The sequence below is a fragment of the Saccopteryx leptura genome, chromosome 5, assembly GCF_036850995.1.
Source record: "Saccopteryx leptura isolate mSacLep1 chromosome 5, mSacLep1_pri_phased_curated, whole genome shotgun sequence".
Taxonomy (NCBI): domain Eukaryota; kingdom Metazoa; phylum Chordata; class Mammalia; order Chiroptera; family Emballonuridae; genus Saccopteryx; species Saccopteryx leptura.
Genome location: NC_089507.1, coordinates 160,019,383 through 160,042,863, shown reverse-complemented (window position 1 = coordinate 160,042,863; position 23,481 = coordinate 160,019,383). Strand labels below are relative to the sequence as shown.

Genomic DNA, 23,481 nt, shown 5'->3' with positions numbered 1-23,481 from the left:
AAGAAGAAAACAGGATTTAACACTGTACTATATGATCCCAATTTTATACAGATATTTTAAAAATAAGCATAAATATAGAAACAAAAACTAAAATGAATACACTAAATTTTCATAGTTAATCATGAATAGTGTGATTATCAGTAACGTTAACATTCATTTTTATTTTTTTCTTATTTTACAGACTGATACATGAGCATGTATTCCTTTTAAAAAATCAGAAATAAGGGGAAAAGAGAATTTTTAGTTTTCTTAAAATTTTCTCCTGTTGATTTTTCTTTTCATGAATTTGCCAGTACTTACCAGCTCACTACATCCCTAGAAATCCAGCTCAGGTCTTGCTTCTTCCAGGAAGCTTTCCTGGATTCATCAAACTCCCAGAAATTTCTTCAGTTGTATAGACTCCTTAGTCTCATTTTGGCAAATCATCAATTTTAAATGTGTGTGTGTGTGTCTCATGTCTTCAATAGAGATACATTATTTGATGGCAGAACTTATATGTTTTTAGCTTCCTCTTCTTCCCCACTCTACCCAGAAAGTACTGTGTGAACTACTGAAGAATAATTAACATCAGCTGGACACAAGGCCTGGTCCTTCACCGGAGACACTGGATACTGACGCCCCTTTCTCTCTGAGCTTTGTTCTGTTTCCTCCAATTCATTTGAAAGGGTGTCTGTGCCATTGGTCGTGGGTTAAATTTTATTGTAAATTGTTTAAAAAGCATTTAGTTTGCTTTGGTAGGGATGATCAAATCCAGCCCTTGCCTTTACAAGGGGATTGTAATTTTAAGAAAATAAATATGAACTATTTTGAGCAAAAAGGCATTATCCTTGGTGAATGGGGATAATGGTATTAATGTTTATAGAAAGGAAACCAAGGGCTATGAGAGGCGGTGACTTCCCTGGGTCGCATGCTGATCAAAGACATCACACATCACGCCCCTTTCCTCGAGCCCTGCTGTGCTTGGGATACTGTATCAAGGTCAGAAGAAAAGGAGACCTGAAGAATTTATAATTTATATGAGTGGAAAAATGAGTCACTGGAATGACTTAGCCTGAGCATGCAGTGATAGAAAATTGTACAGGATAATGTGGTGCAAAGTACATACAGACATCAGCTGGCCAGGGAGAAAGTGATGCCTAGAGCCAGGGGTTTATTGACTGAGGGCTTCCAAGGAGGACTGAGCAGGTACCAGGGTCTGGGAGGCCCCTCTAGCATGATGATGTCAGGGCCCCAGCTCAGACTCTTCTGCCCCTTCACCACGTCTAGATTCTGCCCTGTCTCTGTCACCTGAACATCCTATCATCCACTACTGTGGGGCTCTCCATGGCTGCAGGGCTCCCCAGTCTGCTCTGCCTCCCACCTCCCAGCCCTTCTCACAGTGCACTCTGATGTGGCCCCTGGCTGTGGGACAAGGGCTGTTCCAGGGGACGGAGCATGAGCGAGAGCCCAGCTACGGCACAGGAAGAACACAACCCCCAACCCCCAACCTTCACGGGCATCCCTTGCTGAATACTAGTTGAAGGGCTGACATTTAATGTAATGGCCAGCTACCTTAACTGCCTAACTATGAAACAAACTGAATCAAGCCAAGACTTGCCTTAAAACTACATGTAGGATGAATTGAAGCAAGGGGACCTGCCAAGTGGCATTTATAAGACTGGATCTCAAGTGTCAAGGAAATGTCCTAGTGATGGTGGCTATGGTAAAAGAGAGCACAGGATGAACCTAAGAAATTGTTGAGGTTATATTTTTGGGGAAAGTGATAGAAGAATTAGAGGAGCTTCGTGGCAGAGATGTACATGCTGTGTCACCTTGGGCAGAGCACTTAACCTCTCTGATCCTGCTTCTTTATCAGTTAAATGAGAACCACAGTAATACCTTAGTGGTTGTTAAGAGTGTCACCTGAAATATTTGTAAAGTGCTCAGCCCAGTGCTTAGCGCAGATCAGTTGAGGTAACAGAACCAGGCAAGCAGAGCAAAAAAGAAACAGAACTGCAGTTCATGAGAGTTGTGGGGAGACAGATGCTGCTGGTGGACCGGATGAGAGGTCCAGAGTCCACAGCGGCTGCCAGCTGCTGTGAGATCTGCTGTCACATGCTGGGCAGACAAAGAGCTGGGCAGGTGCTGCTCACTCTGGCTGTGCACCAGGATCACAGCGGAACCTCTGGCTTCTCCTCAGAGAGACGAGCCCCAGCAGCTCTGCCCCTCCAGCCATCTCCCCGTGGTCCATCCTGCAACCACAGGCTGGACCTGGGCACAAGGAACCCTGACCACATGCTACTCACCTCCCAAAGCTCTCCCCGCCCAAGAAAGATTAGCCTCCAGAGCCCTAGCTGAAGGCCACCCTAGAAGACAGGCTGGGCAGGATTCAGGAACTGGATCCAAAGGGGCTCCAACGTGAGCATTGCCCTGAGGTCCTCCCAGAACTGTCTTGCAAGCACCTGGAGGTCTTAAGAAACTTACCTTGGAGTGGAGGAGACAGAGAGTAGACAGATATGAAACATGTCAGTTGGTAAAAATGTGTTGAGAAGAAGAATGGACGAGGGTTAGAAAATTAAAGGAGAATAGCAGTCAGGGGAGTTCTCCACAGTTAGGTGACATGGGCAAACTCCATAGGGTAATGAATACGGTGACCTGGAGGATGTGGGAAAGAACATTCCAGATGGGGGAGTAAGTGCAAGGAGTCCACTGTGGCTGGGGCAGGGTGGATGGACCACGGGGAGATGGCTGGAGGGGCAGAGCTGCTGGGGCACGTCTAACTGTAGAGTTTTAAAGTTGGCAGAAGCCACTGAAATCTTGTCATTGGACACCTTGTTAATGCCCCTGATGTGATTTTTTTCAGTAGCCAGAGCACCTACTACTGGTCAAGTTGGCCATTATCACATTTCCCTCTCGAACCTAAAATAGGTACCTGTATAATCATATTAGCAACAGAAGAGAATCCCTCACAAAGTGAATTTCGGTGTCCCAAGTCTAGATCAGCCAGATGTGACTCTGGCTGAATTGTTTTCAGTGACTTTTCAACGATGACTTCTAATCATCGTGTCTCACCACCCCCTGTGCCCCAACCTGGTTGTGGCTACTTTGAATTCACCTTCTTCTGGTTGGAAGCTTTGTAGGTAGGGGTGCCTGTGGGTTCCCGTCACCTCCTGCGTGGCTGTGACACCCAGAGGCTGGGGGCTCCCGACCAAGACCTTCCAGCTCTTTGCCTTATCAGAGAGGAGGCCTTGATCTCCTGTGTTAGGCTCTGATTACCCACCAGGAAGTGTGGATGTTTCTAGGAGCTTTCTTCCCTCTGGCTGAGATCCCCCAAAGTTACTTTTATTGTATGATCGGTCTCTTTCCCAAGGGGAAACAGATAAGATGGCAGTGTAATAGCTGTAAGTTTATTCGGGAAGTTACCTCCCCACCCCCCCACCCCAGCACTAAGAGCCTCACAGCCCCCAGGAGCCCCTTCATGGAGGTTTCTGCCCCTAGGACCCAAAATGGGCCTGTGCTTTCTTGACAAGTCTGGGTTTCCAATAACCTTGAACCTGGCTTCTGTCCAGGGACCCCGGCCCCTGCACCCTTCACAGAGGTCCGTGGAAGGGACTGACGCAGGTGTTTTCAGTCCTAGCTTCTTCCTGTCTCTGTCTGTTCACACCCTTAAAGTACAAGGGTCCGTGTACAGTCTTAGGAACTGTGAGGAAGGAGGCTGCTGGGACGTCTAGGGTAGAAGCATCCTGACAGCGGCCCTGGCCAGAGGGCAGGTGCGCTCCCGGGCCTGCAGGAGGAGGGCAGGTTTAACTCCGGGGCCTGGAGGCCCAAAACAAGGATTGTGACCCTCGGGAGCTGTCCTATCAGGAGACTAATCTAGGGCCAGCCAGCCAGAGCCCTAATACCTTGTCCTGGGCAGGAGCATGCAGGAGACGAGGGGATGCCAGCCCAGCCAGCAAGACTGAACCTGGGGGGCCTGGGTTTGCCGCCCTCCCTGTGCATGGCCCGAGGGAAGCTGAGGGAACACAGCAAGCCCTGATATCACAAATCAGCTGTCAGATATACTGCCCTCTCAGGGTGCCCCTTAGGCTTTCCCAAGGACATGCCCGGTCCCTCATACCTGAATTACCCCAGAGCCCAAATCTCGGCTCTGCCCTCCGCCTGGTGCTGGTGCTGGCTGAACACCCCCCACCACCACCACCGTCACAATTACCTGAGCCCCTTGCTCGAACCCTGTATAAAGCTCTTTGTATGATTAAAGCAATTCCCACTAAAGTACTTTATTCTTTTCTGAGTAGCCATAAGCCTGATCCCTCCAGCGTACATTTGCGTTTCAAGTGGAGAGTTTGTACCAGCAGAATTCAGCGTTAATTGGCAGCAATGGGGGGGGGGGTGTAATTGTTTGGGGAGGAGACTTTTCCGGGGCCCTGCCCTGCTCTCCTCTCCCCTCAGCGGAGAGCGTCCACTTCTCCCACAGCTGGGGAGGAAGGTTAGAGAGGAGCAGTGGTTCCCAGAGGGGCTCGATTTTCTTCATCAGTTGAAAACTTTTTATGGTGGAACCTCAAATGGTCAACTTTTAATTTTCCCAAGAAGATTTTTGTTTTGTTGTCATTGATTTCCTAACACCATCATTTCCCTGCACCAAAGACAAAGAAAGATGTCATCTCAGAGTCTCCTAAATGGAGTAGATTCAGGTTTCTAAAACGTATCGCATTTTTCATTAGGCCACAGACTGCGTGGGAGTGGCTGGCATTGACAGCCAAGGACTGGCTGCCGCTGAGGCCCCGCCCAACTCTCGAATACAATTTTCAAACACCACGTGGTGCCGCCTTAAAGATGCCTTTTCAAATGTTAATAATTAATGGTGATGTTAATTTATCATAGTTTCACATAACATTCTATAATGGAAATGGCCCCAGGAGAGAGAGTGGGAGAGGAGATTGAGAAGCAGAGAATGACGGAGGTAGGGAGCAAAGGAGGGCCAGCGATGTCAGAAGAGCGGCCACTCCTCCAAGCTGTTTCCATCTCCTTACAGGTGAGAGATTCCTGAGCCGCAGGGGACAGTTGTATAGTTTTGCCTCAGTGTTAGAGAGAGAGAGAGAGTGTGTGTGTGTGTGTGTGTGTGTGTGTGTGCACGCACACGGGTGCATATAACTGGAATATGTAGGGGCAACGCTTGACCTGTGTGTAAGCTCCCACTCCAAAGCCTCCCCTCTCAAAATGCTCCTCCCTAGCCTGGTGTCATGAACAGGTGCTAGTCTGCTGGCATTGCCTTTGCATATGACACTGGGCCTGACCTCAAGCAAAAGCAGGAAGTGAGAAAGGCCAGTGCTAGGTCACCCCGCCTGACCAGAGGCTGTGCTCACGAGCTTCTCTCCTTCTTTCCAGGTGTGTGTGGCTGCTGCGGTGCCCTACGCCCCAGGTACAAACGGCTGGTTGACAACATCTTCCCTGAGGACCCCGAGGTGCGTCATGTTTCCAGCTGGCTTTGTGCTTCCTCTCTCCATCTCATCCTGGCCTGGGTTCTGAGGGCTGCTGCGGTGGACAGCAGGCCTCCAGAACCCCTCGTTCCCAGGCCCCTTACAGGAGCTGCTGGCCCTGCGGTTGAGGAGCTTCATATCCCTCTGAAGTCAGATCTGCGGAGGGCTCTGGAACTTCGCTGGGCAGGCTTTGGGCCATTGCAGAACAACTGAGACATCTTTCTCACTCATGTCTCTCTGGGCAATAGTTCCTTGGACTGCTAACTCTCCGGAAGGAATTAGTTCCTGCTGCTTAGTATGAGCACCTCCCTTCTTGGGTTTTGGCTCAGGAGCATATGTCTTCCCCCGGGTCATTCTGGTGTCCCCCCTGGTGTCTGATGTACGCACACAGGGGACCTGGCTTCTTGGCTTCTGGTCACAACTCCACCATGAGGCTGTGTTACAGGTTGTGTGGTATCAGGATTGTCAGAATCTGATGTACTTGGCTTGCTCTCTGGGAATCAATGACCTCTTTGTGATGGGCAGTGGCAGGGTCACGTTTCCAGTACCTTTTGGAGAATTCCCTGAGTTATATAGAGCTGTGTTCTTACTCCTGTTCATATCTTGTTGCTGGATATCCATGTTTTACTTCTGAGTTACTTTCAATGAAGCCTTCATACACGCACACAAATGCACACAAACACACACAAATGTATGTGTGTATAAACACCTATACACACATGCATATATATACTTTCATGTATATACACAGATTTGTGTACACTCATATATGCACGCATGCACACACACATATTATATATATATTTATATCACTCACTAGTTTTAGTTCTAGCTAACACACTTTGGGTTAAGTCATGAATTCCTGGAGGTAAGAATTATATTTTAATCATCTCCATATCCCTAAAACAAGGGTCAGGAACCTTTTTGGCTGAGAGAGCCATGAACGCCATATATTTTATTTATTTATTTATTTATTTATTTATTTATTTATTTATTGTATTTTTCTGAAGTTGGAAACAGGGAGGCAGTCAGACAGACTCCCGCATACACCCGACCGGGATCCACCCAGCATGCCCATGAGGGGGTGATGCTCTGCTCATCCGGGGCATTGCTCTGTTGCAACCAGAGTCATTCTAGTGCCTGAGGCAGAGGCCATGGAGCCATCCTCAGTGCCCGGGCCAACTTTGCTCCAATGGAGCCTCGGCTGCAGAAGGGGAAGAGAGAGACAGAGAGGAAGGAGAGGGTGAGGGGTGGAGAAGCAGATGGGCGCTTCTCCTGTGTGCCCTGGTCGGGAATTGAACCTGGGACTCCTGCACACCAGGCCGACGCTCTACCACTGAGCCAACTGGCCAGGGTGAACACCACATATTTTAAAATGTAATTCCATGAGAGCCATACAACGACTCGTGTAAGTTACACATTATCCAATAAAAATTTGGTGTTGTCCCGGAGGACAGCTGTGATTGGTTCCAGCCACCCACAACCATGAACATGAGCGGTAGGAAATGAATAAATTGTAATACATGAGAATGTTTTATATTTGTAACTTTTTTTTATTAAAGATTTGTCTGCAAGCCAGATGCAGCCCCATCAAAAGAGCCACATCTGGCTCGTGAGCCATAGGTTCCCGACCCCTGCCCTAAAATCTGCGTGTTGTCTGTCACATACATAATGGCACTCTGCTGATTAGATTAACTCCATATTTACCTTAAGACCTGGCCAAGTAGGGCTACAGTGAGCAGCCATGGTCTGTCTTTTACAGGATGGCTTGGTGAAGACCAACATGGAGAAGCTGACCTTCTATGCCCTCTCAGCTCCAGAAAAGCTAGATCGGATTGGCGCCTACCTCTCCGAGAGGCTCATCCGTGACGTGGGCCGGCATCGATATGGGTAAGGAGTATGGGAAAGAGAAAAAGATAGTTTCAGAAACTATGTTCAATTTTAGGGTAAAATATAGCATCCCTTTGTGAAAATGATACTAGACTGGACGATCAAACAGACTGAGAAAGTGAGGCTGGAACGGAGGGGTGGGTTCTGTGTGTTCTTCAAAAGGTGGATAAAATTTGATGCTATTGCCAAGATTTGGGAAGGAACAAATGTTGGCTTCCTAGGAGCACCCATTCAGTATCCATTTACCCTTGTGACTCTATCACACAGTGTGGGGCCTTGAAAAATTAGTCTAACCCAGAATATGTTGCTATTCTCGCCAAACCCATCCTACCTCATTCAACTTACTGTCTTACAAAGCAAGGAAGAATGCCTATATTCTAGTGAGAAGGCAAGAATAGGGGTAATTGGTCAATTAAAAATACTCTTAAGTGAAATATTTAATCTTCTGAGAAGAAAGGACTTGCAGTGTATAGAAGAGATAAGAAATCTCTAAGAAAATAATGGATCAATAAACTTAACTATTTAAAAATTTAAATATTCAAAAAAGAAACCATCAGCCTGACCAGGCGGAGGCTCAGTGGATAGAGTGTCGGACTGGGACGTGGAGGACCCGGGTTCAAGACCCCCCGAGGTTGCGAGACCCCAAGGTTGCCAGCTTGAGCATAGGCTCATCAGGTTTGAGCAAGGCTCACCAGCTTGAGCCAAAGGTTGCTGGCTCAAGCAAGGGGTTACTCGCTCTGCTATAGCCCCACGGTCAAGGCACATATGAGAAAGCAATCAATGAACAACTAAGGTGCTGCAAGAAAAATTGATGCTTGTCATCTCTCTCCTTTCCTGTCTGTCTCTATCTATCCTTCTCTCTGACGCTCTCTGTCAAAAAAAAAGAAAGAAACCATCAAAATTTAAAAGTCAAACAATGAAAATAAGTGTTTTTTAAAAGCAGACAAAGGATCCAAATTCATATTAGTAGCACATAACAGACAGTGGGGTGTAATGGGGAAATTGAGACACGTAAGAAGTTTGAAGCACGGCATAGGAAGTTCAACAAATTTCTAATCAGAAATGTGGATGAAATACTAAGATGCCATTTTTACTTATCAAATTGATAAAAAGTAAATATGATTTTTAGTATAAATCAAGTGATGCAATGTGAGAGGCATTTCTATTCTTTTCTAGAATGCATGCAAATTGGTTGAACTTCTCCAGGAAGTAGTTTTGAAATATGTCAAGAGCTTTGGAAGCACTTAGGCCCTTTGATTCAGTGATTCCATTTCCATTCGTCTGTCCCAAGGAATGGGCCTTAACTGTAATCTAGCTTTATGCACATGTGGAAATACCTTACATGTCCAGTAAGAGGAGAACAGTTTGGTAAATTATTGTGTTTATCACTTGATGAAATATCTAATTAATTTCATGGTGTTTATAAACATGGTTTTCATATAATATGGAAAATTCCTTAAGTAAATGGAAAATGGAATACATAATTATATATACAGTCTTTACAGGTTAAAATAAATAACAAATCTCAATGCCTAGAAAATAGAGTAAAAACAGACATACCATAGATGTAAAGCATACTCATTTTGTGAGCATTGTGGCTGGTGTTTATTGGTTTTGTTTTTCTTATCTACCTTTGGTGAGTGTTTTCTACATGTTCTCTATTGAGCATGTGTTACTTCCACAGCAAAAAAGCTGAACTGTGTGGCACATACTGTGTTTACTGCCCCGGCATCTCACAATTCCATGTAGGACTACCTATAAAAAGAATCCATCCTAAGATATCCCTGGTGGCACTGTTGATGGGCAGAGGGTGGGGAGGAAGGTAAGGTGGATTTAGGGCACTTGTTCCTAAGTCCCATTGCTTCCACTCTCCCCAAAGCCTTGTATATGCATCCTACCTTTCTCCTGCTGCAGACTTTTACTCTATTTTAGTCCAGATTATGTCAGTAGCCTTGGAAATGCCTCTCTGCTTCCCATCTTTTCCATTCTGGTCCTTCCATTAGCTAGCTATGATCTTCAAAACACAGATCCAAAGCTATGCTTTCTTAGTTCTATTATAATAAAATTCAAGCTCCTCAGCTTGAATTTGTAGGGTCTTCCAAAACCAGTACCTAACTCACCATTCCACCTAGCCATGCCCACCACACCTGCCACACCTGCCGTGCCTGCTTTAGACCCACTCCAGATGGACTGGCTGACAACCCCCCTGGCTCTGTGCTCTCTCCCCTTGACCCTCCCATGGTTCCCCACCACTGTCCCCCAGCCCCACCTCCCTCCAAAGCCCCTTCCTCCTGGTGAGGAAGATGGAGAAAGAACAAGAGTGAAAATGTTGGCCCTGGCCTGTCGGCTCAGTGGTAGAGCATCAGCCTGGCGTGCGGGAGTCCCGGGTTCGATTCCTGGCCAGGGCACACAGGAGAAGCGCCCATCTGCTTCTCCACCCCTCCCCCTCTCCTTCCTCTCAGTCTCTCTCTTCCCCTCCCACAGCCAAGGCTCCATTGGAGCAGTGTTTGCCCGGGCGCTGAGGATGGCTCTGTGGCCTCTGCCTCAGGCACTAGAATGGCTCTGATTGTGGCAGAGCGATGCCCCGAGATGGGCAGAGCATCGCCCCCTGGTGGGCGTGCTGGGTGGATCCCAGTCGGGCACATGCGGGAGTCTGTCTGACTGCCTCCCCCGTTTCCAGCTTCAGAGAAATACAAAAAAGAAAAAAAAATGTTGGCATGGTGCTGACAGCATGGAGAGGTCCACACCTCTGCAGTACCCACCAGCAAATCCAAAAACAAGCTGTCCCTAGCATAATAGCAAGACCAAGAATTAGGTCACACACTCAAGAAAAAGGGCACGAATATAGTGTACATGCTGATTATATAAATTGCCTTGACATATAACAGAGCAGGTTCACGCAGGTAAAAATCACTTTATCCTAGATTGAACTTGAAAGCAATATACGAGCAATAACATTAAACATTTAATACTAATTCTGCCTGCCCGCTCTGTAGTCCTCTCTTTAAAAATATTCTGTGGCCATCAGAGCCACTTAGAATTATCCCACTGTCCTCAGAACTGCAATTCAAAATTGTCATCGTTCTGTTAAAAATAGATATTGCAGCATCTAAGTATTTAAAGCCTTGGAAGCCTCACAGGGTGGGGTGGAGTGGGGGGCTTTAATCATAACCCTGTAGGTAGGGAAGAAGGACCTGCTCGAGCTGATTTCTCTCCCCACCTTCCCCGGCTTCCCTACCAAATCTTACCCATCATCATTGCCTTCCTCGTCACTGGTGGTTCGGAAAAGCAAAACCTTTGCATACAAAATCTGAGGGGCTGTGTCTCCCCGCCTTCATGCAGGGGTCGGTATGTATGGTTTGACCACATGGATGTGAACCGTGGAGGTTGGACCCAGGGGCGAAACCACCCTCTCTGCCCCACGGCCTGCTGGCGGCATCGTCCCGTTCCCGTCATGTGTGAACTCTGTGCTCACATGTGTTTAGCATCAGGGATGATAACCAGATGTGGGCAGACAGAGCATGAGGCGTGGCTGTCAAGGTGTTTTTCACTGGCATGGACTGTAATGGGGAGTGAATGAATGTGCAGAGCAGCAAAAAGCAAAAATTCTTCCTATTTACTCCTTCGTTTTTGTACAAAGCCCGTCCAGTGCAGCTGGACTGCTAGCACAGCCCCAGAAACTAGGGAGTAAGGTAGGGAACGGCAGTGCTGTGTGCAACTCAGGGCAGTTGACAATGACCATGGCATGTTGATCATGTACAGACACCACAGTCTGCCAGTTCCCCAGTGTCTGGAGCCCTGGAGGACGGAGCTGCCCACGCCAAGAGGAGTGGACTGCTCCACAAGGGGCCTAGCCCTGGAGCTGACCTGGCGGGGCTCCTGGGAGATACTCATTCTCCAGAGGCCGCTGAGCCTGGCTGGAGGGCGGGGCTGACCCTTCAGAGATACGACAGATTCCTACTAGATGTAGAGGTTGATCCCTCCCTCCATCACCTGAGCTCAGCCACTATACTGGGGCCACTAAAACTCAGAAGGTTCTGTCCAGGAGTGTGGCTGACCAACCACATCAAACAGCCCAGGAGTTCTTTATCAAGGCCACTGCTCTTGAGTAATTTTTGGGCAATGGCTGGCCTTGCTAAGGCTGCCTGCTCTTTCCTGCCCGCCAGTCCTCATCTCCGACCCTGGGTCTGTCTCTCCTCTCCAGCTAAGTCTGGTCCCCAGGTCTTGCATGCCTGCTTTTCCTTTCCGGGAGGCGCAGTCCTCCCTGGCTCCTGGGGCCGCCCCTGACTGGGCAAAGGTGTACAAACAGAGCCAGCTGCCTATTCTGGAGTTCAATACAAGGTGCTTCTTGCCTCACCCCTACACACCAGAGCTTCTGTGTATTTTCCTCGGTTGTTATAATTGACCTTCTGCCCTGACCCTTGACCCTGAGTTCCTGTTGTTACAATGTGCCAAGTGTCCTCTCAGGGACTTGGTCACTGCCCATGAACCCTAATCCATCCCAGATTCCTTGAATCCTGCCCTCCTCACCTGCTGGGAAGCCCTCCTAGTACATCCGGGCTCTTTTCTGTCACCTGTTGCTGTGGTCTGTAACCTGTTCTGCCGTCTCCCTTGGGCCCTGCAATGGGATAGTCCTCACCACCTCCTTCCTGCCCCATTCTGCTCTAGGTACCCAATCAGGCCAATTCAGTTTCCTGGATCTATTGCTACACTGGACACCTTTGAGGTCACCAAGCCCAGATCAGGTCTCTGCTGAAACCAACCTTTCTGACCCTAGTCCTATTGAGCAGTTGTCACCCTGAGAAGCCTGTGCTCTATTCTCTTTGAAAATGTAGGACATACCCTGGAAGGTTATGGTAAGAAAGGGCCAACACAGCAAGCATTGAGCTAGAGGGTTCCGAGGTCCCATTGACTTCCAATCTAAAATACTTTGAGAAGTTCAAGTTCCTAATCACAATCCTTCCATCCAGAGTAATGGGATCAGAGATGCGGAATGAAGACTAGTGTGTTCAGAGAACTAGGCCTTACTCTACTTTTCAGTTTCACTTCTACCATAATTCTGACTTTCCCTCAAAATTTCCGCTCCTGGTCAGTAGCCAATTTTTTTTTTCTAGCAAAAGATAGTTTTTCCTTATCAGGGATTTTCTGGGAATTTTTTTTACAGGAAAAGGAAAAAGCAACATTCTAAGCTCTGAGGTTTGGGAGGCCTTCTAGTTTCTTCTCATGCCAATTCCCACCCCACCCCTTCCTTTCCCTCATTTAAACTCTGTAGAATAATGGCGAAACCTTTCATGCGGGAGGATGCTGGGATGACTCACCAGAGGAGAGAGTTCCGTGCTGCCTGCCCCCATTTCTCACCTGCTGCGTCTGGTTGGCAGAATGTGGCCAGGTTTGTCTGCAGGGGAAGTCTGTCCCCTTTGGAAGGGCCCCAGCTCTGCTGGATACAGTCTGCTTCACTGGCCCGCACAGTAGACCTGAACCATGCTGGAACTGGGCCCGCCGGGCACAGCAGCTTCCCTGGACTGACTGCCATGGCCTCTGAAGGTCAAGGCTATAATAAGAAGGGCAAGGTTATAGTGAGCCAGGAATGGCCAGCCCCCAGAGCAGGGAAGAAAGGTGACTTTGTTCACTGGAGGAGCTCAAACACCCAATGCTGCCTTTGTATTTAAAAGACACTCTGTAGATAACAGCACGACCTGATTTATTTGTGAATGTGCCTAGAAACAGCTATTTAATAATTAATAATATTAAGTAGTAGTCAACAGTTCACATTTTAAAAGAGTGGACAGAAAAACTTCATAGTAGAGAGGCTGTGTTTCTTATGGTTGCTCACTGTAGAAGTTAACTCAAGGGTACCTAAGAAATGGTTTCTGATGTCTCAAAATAAAATTTAGAAGATGCCCTGACTCCTGTTACTTTATATGCTTGGATTTGCAAAGCTGACTTGTGTGTGAGACAGTTTTGACATTCAATAAATGAAATTAAGTGGCTTCACAAGAGGTATTGTGCAGCCTTGTGTTGTGGTCAATGCAGTTTCTATCAAAATACCAATGTCATTCTTTTCAGAACTAGAAAAAATATTGCAAACATTTATATGGAACCCGAAAGACCCCATATAGGCCAAAGCAATCTTGAGAAAGAATAACAGAGTTGGAAATATCTCCCACCCTGATCTCAATTATATTACAAAGCTATAATAATCAAAACAGTATGGTACCGGCACAAAAAAAGCCTGACCAGGCGGTGGCGCAGTGGATAGAGCGTCAGACTGGGATGTGGAGAACCCAGGTTCGAGACCCCGAGGTCACCAGCTTGAGCGGGCTCATCTGGTTTAAGCAAAAGTTCACCAGCTTGAGCCCAAGGTCGCTGGCTTGAACAAGGGGTTACTCAGTCTGCTGAAGGCCCCCCCCAGTCAAGGCACATATGAGAAAGCAGTCAATGAACAACGAAGGTGTCACAATGAAAAACTGATGATTGATGCTTCTCATCTCTCTCCCTTCCTATCTGTCTGTTCCTATCTATCCCTCTCTCTGACTTTCTCTTTGTCACTGTAAAAAAAAAGACACATAGCTCAATAGTCTATAATAGAGAACTCAGAAATAAGCCCTTGCTTATATGGTTAACTAATCTATGATGAAGTAGGTAAAAATATACATTGGAGTAGCAACAGTCTCTTCAACAAGTGGGGCTAGGAAAACTGGACAGATACGTGCAGAAAAATGAAACTGGACCACACTCTTTTACAACATATATAAAAATAGATTCAAAATTGCTTAAAGGCTTAGTTGTAAACCCTGAAATCATAAAACTCCCAGAAGAAAGCATTGGAAGTAAACTATCTACATCAATCTGAGCAATATCTTTTTGGTAATATCCCCTCAAACAAGGAAAACAAAAGAAAAAATAAACAAATGGGACTACATCAAACTAAAAACTTTCTGCACAGTAAAGAAAACCTTCAACAAAACCAAAGGGCAGCCCACTGAATGGGAGAATATATTTGCAAATGTATTTAGCAAATATATTTTGCTAAAAGGTTGATATTTTTTAAATTTTTTTTAAATTTTTATTTTTTTATTAATTTTACTCGGATGACATCAATAAATCAGGGTACATATGTTCAAAGAAAACATGTCCAGGTTATCTGTCGATCAATTATGTTGCATACCCATCACCCAAAGTCAGATTGTCCTCCGTCACCTTCTATCTAGTTTTCTTTGTGCCCCTCCCCCTCCCCCTTCTCCTCTCCCACCCCCCCAACCACCACACTCTCGTCAATGTCTCTTAGTCTCGTTTTTATGTCCCACCTATGTATAGAATAATGCAGTTCTTGTTTTTTTCTGATTTACTTATTTCACTTCATATAATGTTATCAAGATCCCACCATTTTGTTGTAAATGATCCGATGTCATCATTTCTTATGGCTGAGTAGTATTCCATAGTGTATATGTGCCACATCTTCTTTATTCAGTCTTCAATTGAAGGGCTTTTTGGTTGTTTCTGTGTCTTGGCCACTGTGAACAATGCTGCAATGAACATGGGGCTGCATGTGTCTTTACGTATCAATGTTTCTGAGTTTTGGGGGTATATACCCAGTAGAGGGATTGCTGGGTCATAAGGTAGTTCTATTTTCAGTTTTTTGAGGAACCACCATACTTTCTTCCATAATGGTTGTACTACTTTACATTCCCACCAACAGTGAATGAGGGTTCCTTTTTCTCCACAGCCTCTCCAACATTTGCTATTACCTGTCTTGTTAATAATAGCTAATCTAACAGGTGTGAGGTGGTATCTCATTGTAGTTTTGACTTGCATTTCTCTAATAACTAATGAAGATGAGCATCTTTTCATATATCTGTTGGCCATTGTATTTCTTCCTGGGAGAAGTGTCTGTTCATGTCCTCTTCCCATTTTTTTATTGGATTGTTTGTTTGTTGTTGAGTTTTATGAGTTCATTGTATATTTTGGATATTAGGCCCTTATCTGAGCTGTTGTTTGAAAATATCATTTCCCATTTAGTTGGCTGTTTATTTTGTTGTCAATTTCTCTTGCTGAGCAAAAACTTTTTAGTCTGATATAGTCCCATTCATTTATCTTTGCCTTCACTTCCCTTGCCTTTGGAGTCAAATTCATAAAATGCTCTTTAAAACCAAGGTCCATGAGTTTAGAACCTATGTCTTCTTCTATGTACTTTATTGTTTCAGGTCTTATATTTAGGTCTTTGATCCATTTTGAATTAATTTTAGTACAAGGGGACAAACTGTAGTCAAGTTTCATTCTTTTGCATGTGGCTTTCCAGTTTTCCCAGCAAAAGGTTGATATTTAAAGTGTATGGAACTCACACAACTCAAAAACAAAAAATAAACAATCCAATCAAATATGGGCAGAGGACATGAAAAGACATTTCTCCAAAGAAGACATACAGATGGCCAACAAACATCTTTCTCTCTCTCTCTTTCACATACACACACACACACACACACACACACACACACACACACACACGAATACTGTGCAACAATAAAAAGAATGAAATGCTGTCATTTGTGACAACATGGATGGACCTAGAGGGTATTATGCTAAGTGGAGTAAGTCAGGCAGAGAAAGACAAGTACCATATGGTTTCACTTATATGTGGAATCTAAAAACAAAACAAAAGCAAACCCATAGAAACAGAGACCAAAGGGATGGTTACCAGAGATAGAAGGTTGAAGGGATGGGTAAAAAGAGGAAGGGGAATATAGTAAAAAAAATTGTGGTAAGTTTACATGGTGACGGATGATTACTAGAATTAGTCAGGTGATCGGTCACATTGTAAGATATGAAAATTTCTAATCACTATAGTGTATGCTTGAAACTAATATAACCACTGTAAGATTGTATACCAACTATCCTTAATTAAAAATATATATTTAATGAAAAAGTCAACTGGACAAAAAAATAAAAAAGACAAAGACTAGCTAATCAAGGATTTTACCACTTTTTTTTTCTTTTATTAATTTTTTAGAGAGGAGAGAGTAAGAGAGAGAGAGAGAAGGGGGAGGGAGGAGCAGGAAGCATCAATTCCCATATGTGCCTTGACCAGGCAAGCCCAGGGTTTTGAACCGGCGACCTCAGCATTCCAGGTCAACACTTTATCCACTGCGCCACCACAGGTCAGGCAAATCAAGGATTTTAAAACATTTCCCTAACATTCAAAGATGGATATGATCTGGATTGCAACATAAAGAACATGTCTTTGAATTCATCCTTTATTATATGCACAGTGTATGAACCTGGCTTTAGAGTGTCAGGCAGCTTTAACACTTTCAAAGCCCATAGTGACAGCTTTACCGCAATCTTTAAGGACGGCCTTTTGCTATTCACTTTTGACCTAACTCCTTAGCACCTCAGTTAGGTGTGGGCGATCTCCATTCATTTTATCTTCCCTGCATTTTCTTTGTATGAGGAAGTACTTCTCTATTCCATGTGGTTAGGCTTTACAGGTGGAAGGCTCACCACCCTGTATGGCAGCGGTTCTCAACCTGTGGGTTGCGACCCCGGTGGGGGTCAAACGACCAAAACACAGGGGTTGCCTAAAGCCATCGGAACCGCTGCTGTATGGGCATGGAAGCCCACACTCTATGCCCATAAAGACTTGTGAAGATCTCACCTCTGGCAAGATAGAATTGTTTCAACTCTTCCTTCTCTTTCCTATGAAGTCACTCTCTTGGATTGCTTTGAATTGCTCAGGACTCATGTTTATTTGCACCATCAGGTTTCTATAGCACTCCTAAACCTGATTATCAGACACTCATGTTATTTAAGGAACAAAGAGACTAAAAAATACAGTGGCTCAAGCAATCAAGAAGTGGCTTTTCTCACATGTAACAGTCCAGACTGGGACTGTGGATCCTGCACCATGAGGTCATCTAGACACTTTCATCTCTGGGTGTCCAGTTGTTGCCACTTTGCAGCCAGCAGGAGGAGGGAAAGAGGACATAGAGGACAATTCTGTCTTTTAAGCAAGTGATGCTAACATTGCTTCCCTCGCCTCCCTCATTTTAATGGTAATATTCTAGTCATGTGGCCTCACTGAGCAACAAGAGAGGCTGAGAAATGTTCCTACTGAGCAGCCACAAACACAGCTAAATTCTAATTCACTATGGAAAAGGGGGGGGGGGATTCCAGGGATGATATTTAACATTCTGCCTCCAGAAGCCTAACTTCTTAGAATTATAAAGATTTAAACCAAAATAATTTTGACACATTTGCAGTAGCCTCCTCATTAGACGTTTAAAAATAGCCTTTATTTAAAATGAGTGTCTATCTTGTTTTCTTTAGAAGGCAAATGGTTTGTGAGGGAATATCTCACCATTTTTGTCGCTATCATGCTCATTTTGTCGCTATCATGAACAAATGTTGGGGTGAGCTTAGACATGCACTCCTAATTCTCAGTAGGAATTTGATTTTGGGCATTTTTTTCTTGGGATTTAAGAGTCACTGAAGAAGACAATGGCCACCAGGCTAATAGGGGTTGTCCTGTGAAGGCTGTTTTGGGAAGGATTTTTAGCATGGAGAAGAAAAGAACAAGAAAAATTAGATTTTTAAAAGTTGAATTTTTTGGATTGACACTGGTGCACTAAATTATACAGGTTTTTGGTGCACAATTCTACAACACATCTCTACACACTATATTGTGTGTTCATTCCTCCTGAGACTGTTGTTTTCAAGAAGTTGAAGGGCTGGCAGGTAGAAGGCTCAGTGCACTCTCTTGCTGCTCCTAAAAGTGGAATTGTGAGTGAAGGTTAGAAGTTATTAGGATTTGCTTGAAATCTAAAGTTTGTATTTTGTTGTCAAAAAACAGGATGGGTTGACTTAACTGGTAAGCTCTTCACCATTAGATGGTGTATATTTCTAGTCCTGAAGGTATTTACTCAGGTTTTAGACTTTAGAAAAACTAAGTAGTTAGGGAGTTAAAATTGACAAAAACCACCTTCTTCATAAGGTGAAAATAATTTTAATTATTTTCTTATCTTCTAAGAGATAAAAATACTCTCCAGGGAGGTTGAGTGTCACCCAAGCATGGTGATGCCGTCAACCATATTGTTTGTGTAGATCATCATAGAAATTCTGAGATCTTCAAATACAAAACTTGCAAATTTTATGTTCCTTAACCTTTGCAGTTGGTTGGTCCCAGGCCCATCTCAGATTCTTCATAAACTTCTTCATAAAGTTTTTTACTGCCTCCCACCTGGAGCCATCTCTTTCCTTCTTTGGAACCCTTATGGCAGGGGTTGGGAACCTATGGCTTGCAAGCCAGATGTGGCTCTTTTGATGGCTGCATCTGGCTCGCAGACAAATCTTTAATAAAAAAAATAATAACGTTACAAATATAAAATATTCTCATGTATTACAATCCATTCATTTCCTACCACTCATGTTCATTGTTGCTGGTGGCTGGAGCCAATTACAGCTGTCCTCTGGGACAACACCAAATTTTTATTGGACAATGCGTAAGGTACACAGGTCATTGTATGTCTCTCATGGAATTACATTTTAAAATATGTGGCGTTCATGACTCTCTCAGCCAAAAAGGTTCCCGATCCCTGCCTTATGGGATGCCATACATGACTTTCTCATAGCATTTCTTATTTTCTCTTTAGAGGAGATCTGTGTACTTATCGTCAGACTCTAGGCTCTTTAACTTGATAGACTTCTTCATTTTTACACCCCCTGCATTGACTATAGCAAAGCTTTTACTCAGTGGGTGCTCAACTAACCCTTTTTTAAAAACTAATTTATTGGTGTGACATTGGTTAGTAAGATTCTATAGGTTTCGAGTGTAAATTTCCATGACACACAATCTGTATTTTGCACGGTGTGGCCACTACCCAAATCAACAAATACTTCTTGACGTGGATCAAGTGATTCTCTGATCTCACTGGGTTTTGGTTCAGAATTTGTTCTTCTGGGCACCAGTCCTTTTAGCTTGTATTTACTCATGAAATGGTACACTTCACCTGTCCTCATGTTCTTCACTATAAAACAAAGGGCTAGAGGAATTGGCTTTAGGCTCACTTCTTACTCTAACCCTCAGTACAGCTGGAGTGGGCACTTGATGGAATGGCATCCAGGCATTGACAACTTGTAGAAGAGCCTCATTACCCGGATGCTGCCCAGGAAGTCACTGCATGGCCATCTAGATCGGCCCCACTGTGCAGTGCGGGTGGAATAGCTGTGAAGCTGAGTGAACGCGATGGGGCTGTTTTCCCAGGTATGTGTGTATCGCCATGGAGGCGCTGGACCAGCTGCTCATGGCCTGCCACTGTCAGAGCATCAACCTCTTTGTGGAGAGCTTCCTCAAGATGGTGGCCAAGCTGCTGGAGTCTGAGAAGCCCAACCTGCAGATCCTGGGCACCAACTCGGTAAGGAGCCGCCCAAGGGGCTCTGGAGGGTGGGACCTCTGGGTCAGGGTTATGGTCTACTCCTAAGTACAGCTCAGTGCTTGACTCAATGTCTCCCTTTATGTGAATGAAGGTATATTTAATTTTTTATTTGAATATAAATTGTATGATTTATATATGATAATTGATATAAATAGATCATAGATCAAATAAATTTTAAAAAATAAAACTCACCATAGGAAAGCATATGATTCAGTAGTTTTAGTATATTCACAAGGTTGTGCAACCATCACCATTATCTAATGTATTTATCTTTAGATTGATGATCTTTGAACTCTTTTTAGCAATAGTTTTTTTTCCCCTTAAATAATTTTAAGGGGGGGTCCAAAGAGATATAAAAATAGATGGAAAGGGATGGGGGTGTCTGGCACCCTCAGAGCCTGGCCCCTGGCTCCTTTGAAACCTAGCTCAGGTATTACCTCTTTCAAAACTAGAATAAACTGAAATCCATAGGACAGAAGTGCCAGATAAGTGGAAAGATCATGGGGAAGCAGGAATCAGGACTCCTGACTTAGTTCTGCCCTTATCTAGTTGTGTAACCTCAAGTGAGTTATCTTCTGTGGGCCTCAGTCTTTCCATGGGTACCAAGAGCAGATTGACTTCTCCAGCTCTCTAGTGCTGGCCTCAGTACGGTGACTGCTAACACAGGAGGTTATGATTTGGGGAGAGAAGAGCTGTCAGGTGTGTCAAGAACTCTCTTTTTCATATGTGTGTCTATACAGACTTGAATATTCGGGTCGCCTTCTTCCATTTCTTGCCCTCTCTCCTGTTCCCGCTTCAGGGTATCCTTCCAGCTCTGGTTCTTCAGGCAGCTTGGTGGTGAAACCTCTGATATGCTGCTGTGGTACAGAGATCACACAACAAAGTTTAAAAATTTCCCTCTTAGCATTCCCCTCCTGACTTCGGAATTGTTAGCGCATGGGTCACAACTGCTTTCCTGTGCTATGTAAGTTGATTTAACCAGAAAATAGTCTTCCAACATTCCTTTCTGAGACCAAAAATCACAACCTAGGCCCTTCTCTTTCTTCTCTCTGTGAGCCTTTGACAAATTACATATACCGTAGCTCTGGGTGAACTCTTTTGTTGGGTTACCCTGGCAACAGCTTCAGATAGCATTTCACTTGTCCTGTTTCAGATACCTATAGTCTGGAAGAGCACCTCTGAATGGAAAATCAACCAGTCATCCAGAGGTCGTGCCCCCACAGGGGACACAGAAGCAGGTGACCATCCTGCTTTCCCAACAGTAAATCCTAGCCCAGGGTTGGGCGTTCTGTTAGCTACAGCCTTGAACATTCAGGGCCCTGCACATTCTCAGATTCGCCATCACAGTGAATCACTGCATCAGGTTAGTGAGTCAACTAATGCTCACTATGCAGCAGTGGGGCTTATATAAGGACAAGCAGTTGTAAGTAAGTTAAGTCAAATAATTGCCATGGACTCCGAGTCCAGCTTCGGAGGCAGCTTTTGCTAGTGGTGTCTCTCATATGGATGCTCTTTCCAGCTTTCTGAACCTGGAAGCTTCGGAAGCCTTCCCAAGAAGAGCATTCTTTTGTTCCTCATCAGTTTAGAATCACCAGCTTGCTAGTGCTTAATGTAATCTTAGAGGGTCGAGCCTAGCTGTTTCAATGGTTTTCATGGAGATTCGAGGCTTTGTGGGGGCAAAGGAGAGAAGAAAAAAAAAAAGAAAACTGGGACTCAGTTACCACCCCCGTTTTGCTGGATTTTTCTGCCCAGAAACAGGGGCTCAAAGAAGTCGGGCAGCTGTCTATGCTCCCACGCTGGAGCTCTGGCTTTAGATAGCGATTTATTCAGCCCTGTGCTCTACGAGCTCTTGTCCCTGGGCCCAGCCCTGTTGAGGTCTTCTCCCCAGAGCCCAGCTGTGGCACCAGCCTCCCTGCGGTTAGGCTCACCCGGAGTCACCTCTGCCTCCTGGGAGCTTTCCCTCAGACCTGGTTCTGCTGCCTGCAGCAGCTCAGAACAAACCTCACCCTTCTGCAGAGCATGTCTTCAGAAACCGCCCCCTTTCCGGTCCTAAACCTGCCCAATGGCAGAGCTTCCGAAACTTACAAGCTCCCAGGTCTCAGCCACACCTACTAATCAGCCTCTCTGGAAGGGCACCTGGGAGTCCATGTGTTAGTTTCTCCTGTGGCACTAGCAGCAGGTTTGGGGACCACTGAACACTGTGGTCTTAAACCTATGCCAGTTTCCCACGCTCTCTTTTTCTGGCTTTCTTTTTATATCCATTGTTTCTCTCTCCGTGTCTACCCTTTTTTTTTTTTGCCTGGTTCCTTCCCTGAGTCCAAACATAAATGCAAGTCTCTTCGATTATAAAAATAAATAAACAAACAAGAAAAAACACAAAGTTTTATATTCTACATAGCTCATACCTTTAGCTCATACCTTTAAACAAAACTATCATTCCCTGATTTTAAAAAATATATTTAGTCCCAATTCAAATTTTCCAAATTATCCCTAAATTGTCCTTTCTTGCTATCTTTCAAGTCAGGGTACAGTAAAGATTATGCATTTGCTTTGTTTTCTATGTCTCTTAACCAGTCTCACATCCTCTCCTGCTGCACATTGATTCTCCTGACATTGACCTTTTAAAGAGACCAGGTCAATTGTATTGTAGAAAGCCCCACATTCTGGATTTGTCTGTTATTCCCTTGTGGTGTCATTCACTTTGCTCTCCTGTCTCCTGTACTTCCTGCAAACTGGAATTAGGTCTGACAGTTTGATTGGATGCAGTTAAAGACTTTGGCCATATTACTTCGTGAGGTGCTGGGTATAACACCGAATGTCAGAACCAGTGTCTGGAGTCCCATTTTCATGGGTGCTAAGTGCAACCCCAGGTTAGGGTGGTGACTTCCTCCATGTGCCCCTGAAATGTCTGTGGTCTCCAAGGTTGGTCCTCTGTCCTCTTCTTACTCTATATGCCAACCATGGACAATTTCATCATCTCTTGTTCTTAGAGACAGACAGAGAAAGAGAGAGAGAGGAATGAAGGGAGAGAGACAAGAAACCTCAACCCCTAGTGGCATCACTTTAGTTGTTCATTGATTGCTTCTCATATGTGTCTTGAGCCCGGGGAGATTGTGGCCAAGCCAATGACCCCTTGCTCAAGCCAGCCACCATGGGGTCATGTATGTGATTCGACACTCAAGCTGGCGACCCCATGCTCAAGCCTGATGAGCCCGTGCTCAAGCTGGCAACCTTGGGGTTTTGAACCTGGGTCTTCAGCATCCCAGGTCGACACTACCCACTGCAGCACCACCTGGTTAGCCAAGCATCTCTTGTGTTTTAAACTGTCATCTAGAAACTAGAAATGCTACCTTCTCCAACCCCAGTGTGGAAGTCAACACTGCTGGAGGCAGTGGGCTAGAAGAGGGCTCCATGAAGGCAGGTCAGGTCAGAACTGAGTGGCCCTTCAAACAGCTCAGGTCACGGGGTCAGCTCCAAAAAAATGCCTCTGCTTAGAGCAGAGGCAGCTGGTGCTTCCCTAGCTCTGTGCTTTCCGGGTGTGGGCCTTGGGGGCCAGCACATGGGGCTGCTCAGGGCCAGATGGGTCACCTTCTTGAGCAGCAAGAACTGAGCTTAAAACCACTCCAGTTATGCAAAAATATCTTGAAGCAGGGAAGGCATAATGGAGGGAGCAGGAGAGGATGTCCTAGGCCTCAGAAGGACTGCTA

The 23,481-nt window shown here is 45.1% G+C and overlaps 1 protein-coding gene across 1 annotated transcript in view; it reads left to right on the top strand.

Moving 5' to 3' along the window:
* The window catches only part of EFR3B (EFR3 homolog B), a 79,000-nt gene that overhangs the window by 24,569 nt on the left and 30,950 nt on the right, over nt 1–23,481 (top strand). Inside the window, exons 2-4 of the mRNA XM_066386334.1 lie at nt 5,365–5,441; nt 7,219–7,346; nt 19,603–19,753. Coding sequence (XP_066242431.1) covers nt 5,365–5,441; nt 7,219–7,346; nt 19,603–19,753 — 356 coding nt within the window. The remainder of the gene's footprint in view (nt 1–5,364; nt 5,442–7,218; nt 7,347–19,602; nt 19,754–23,481) is intronic.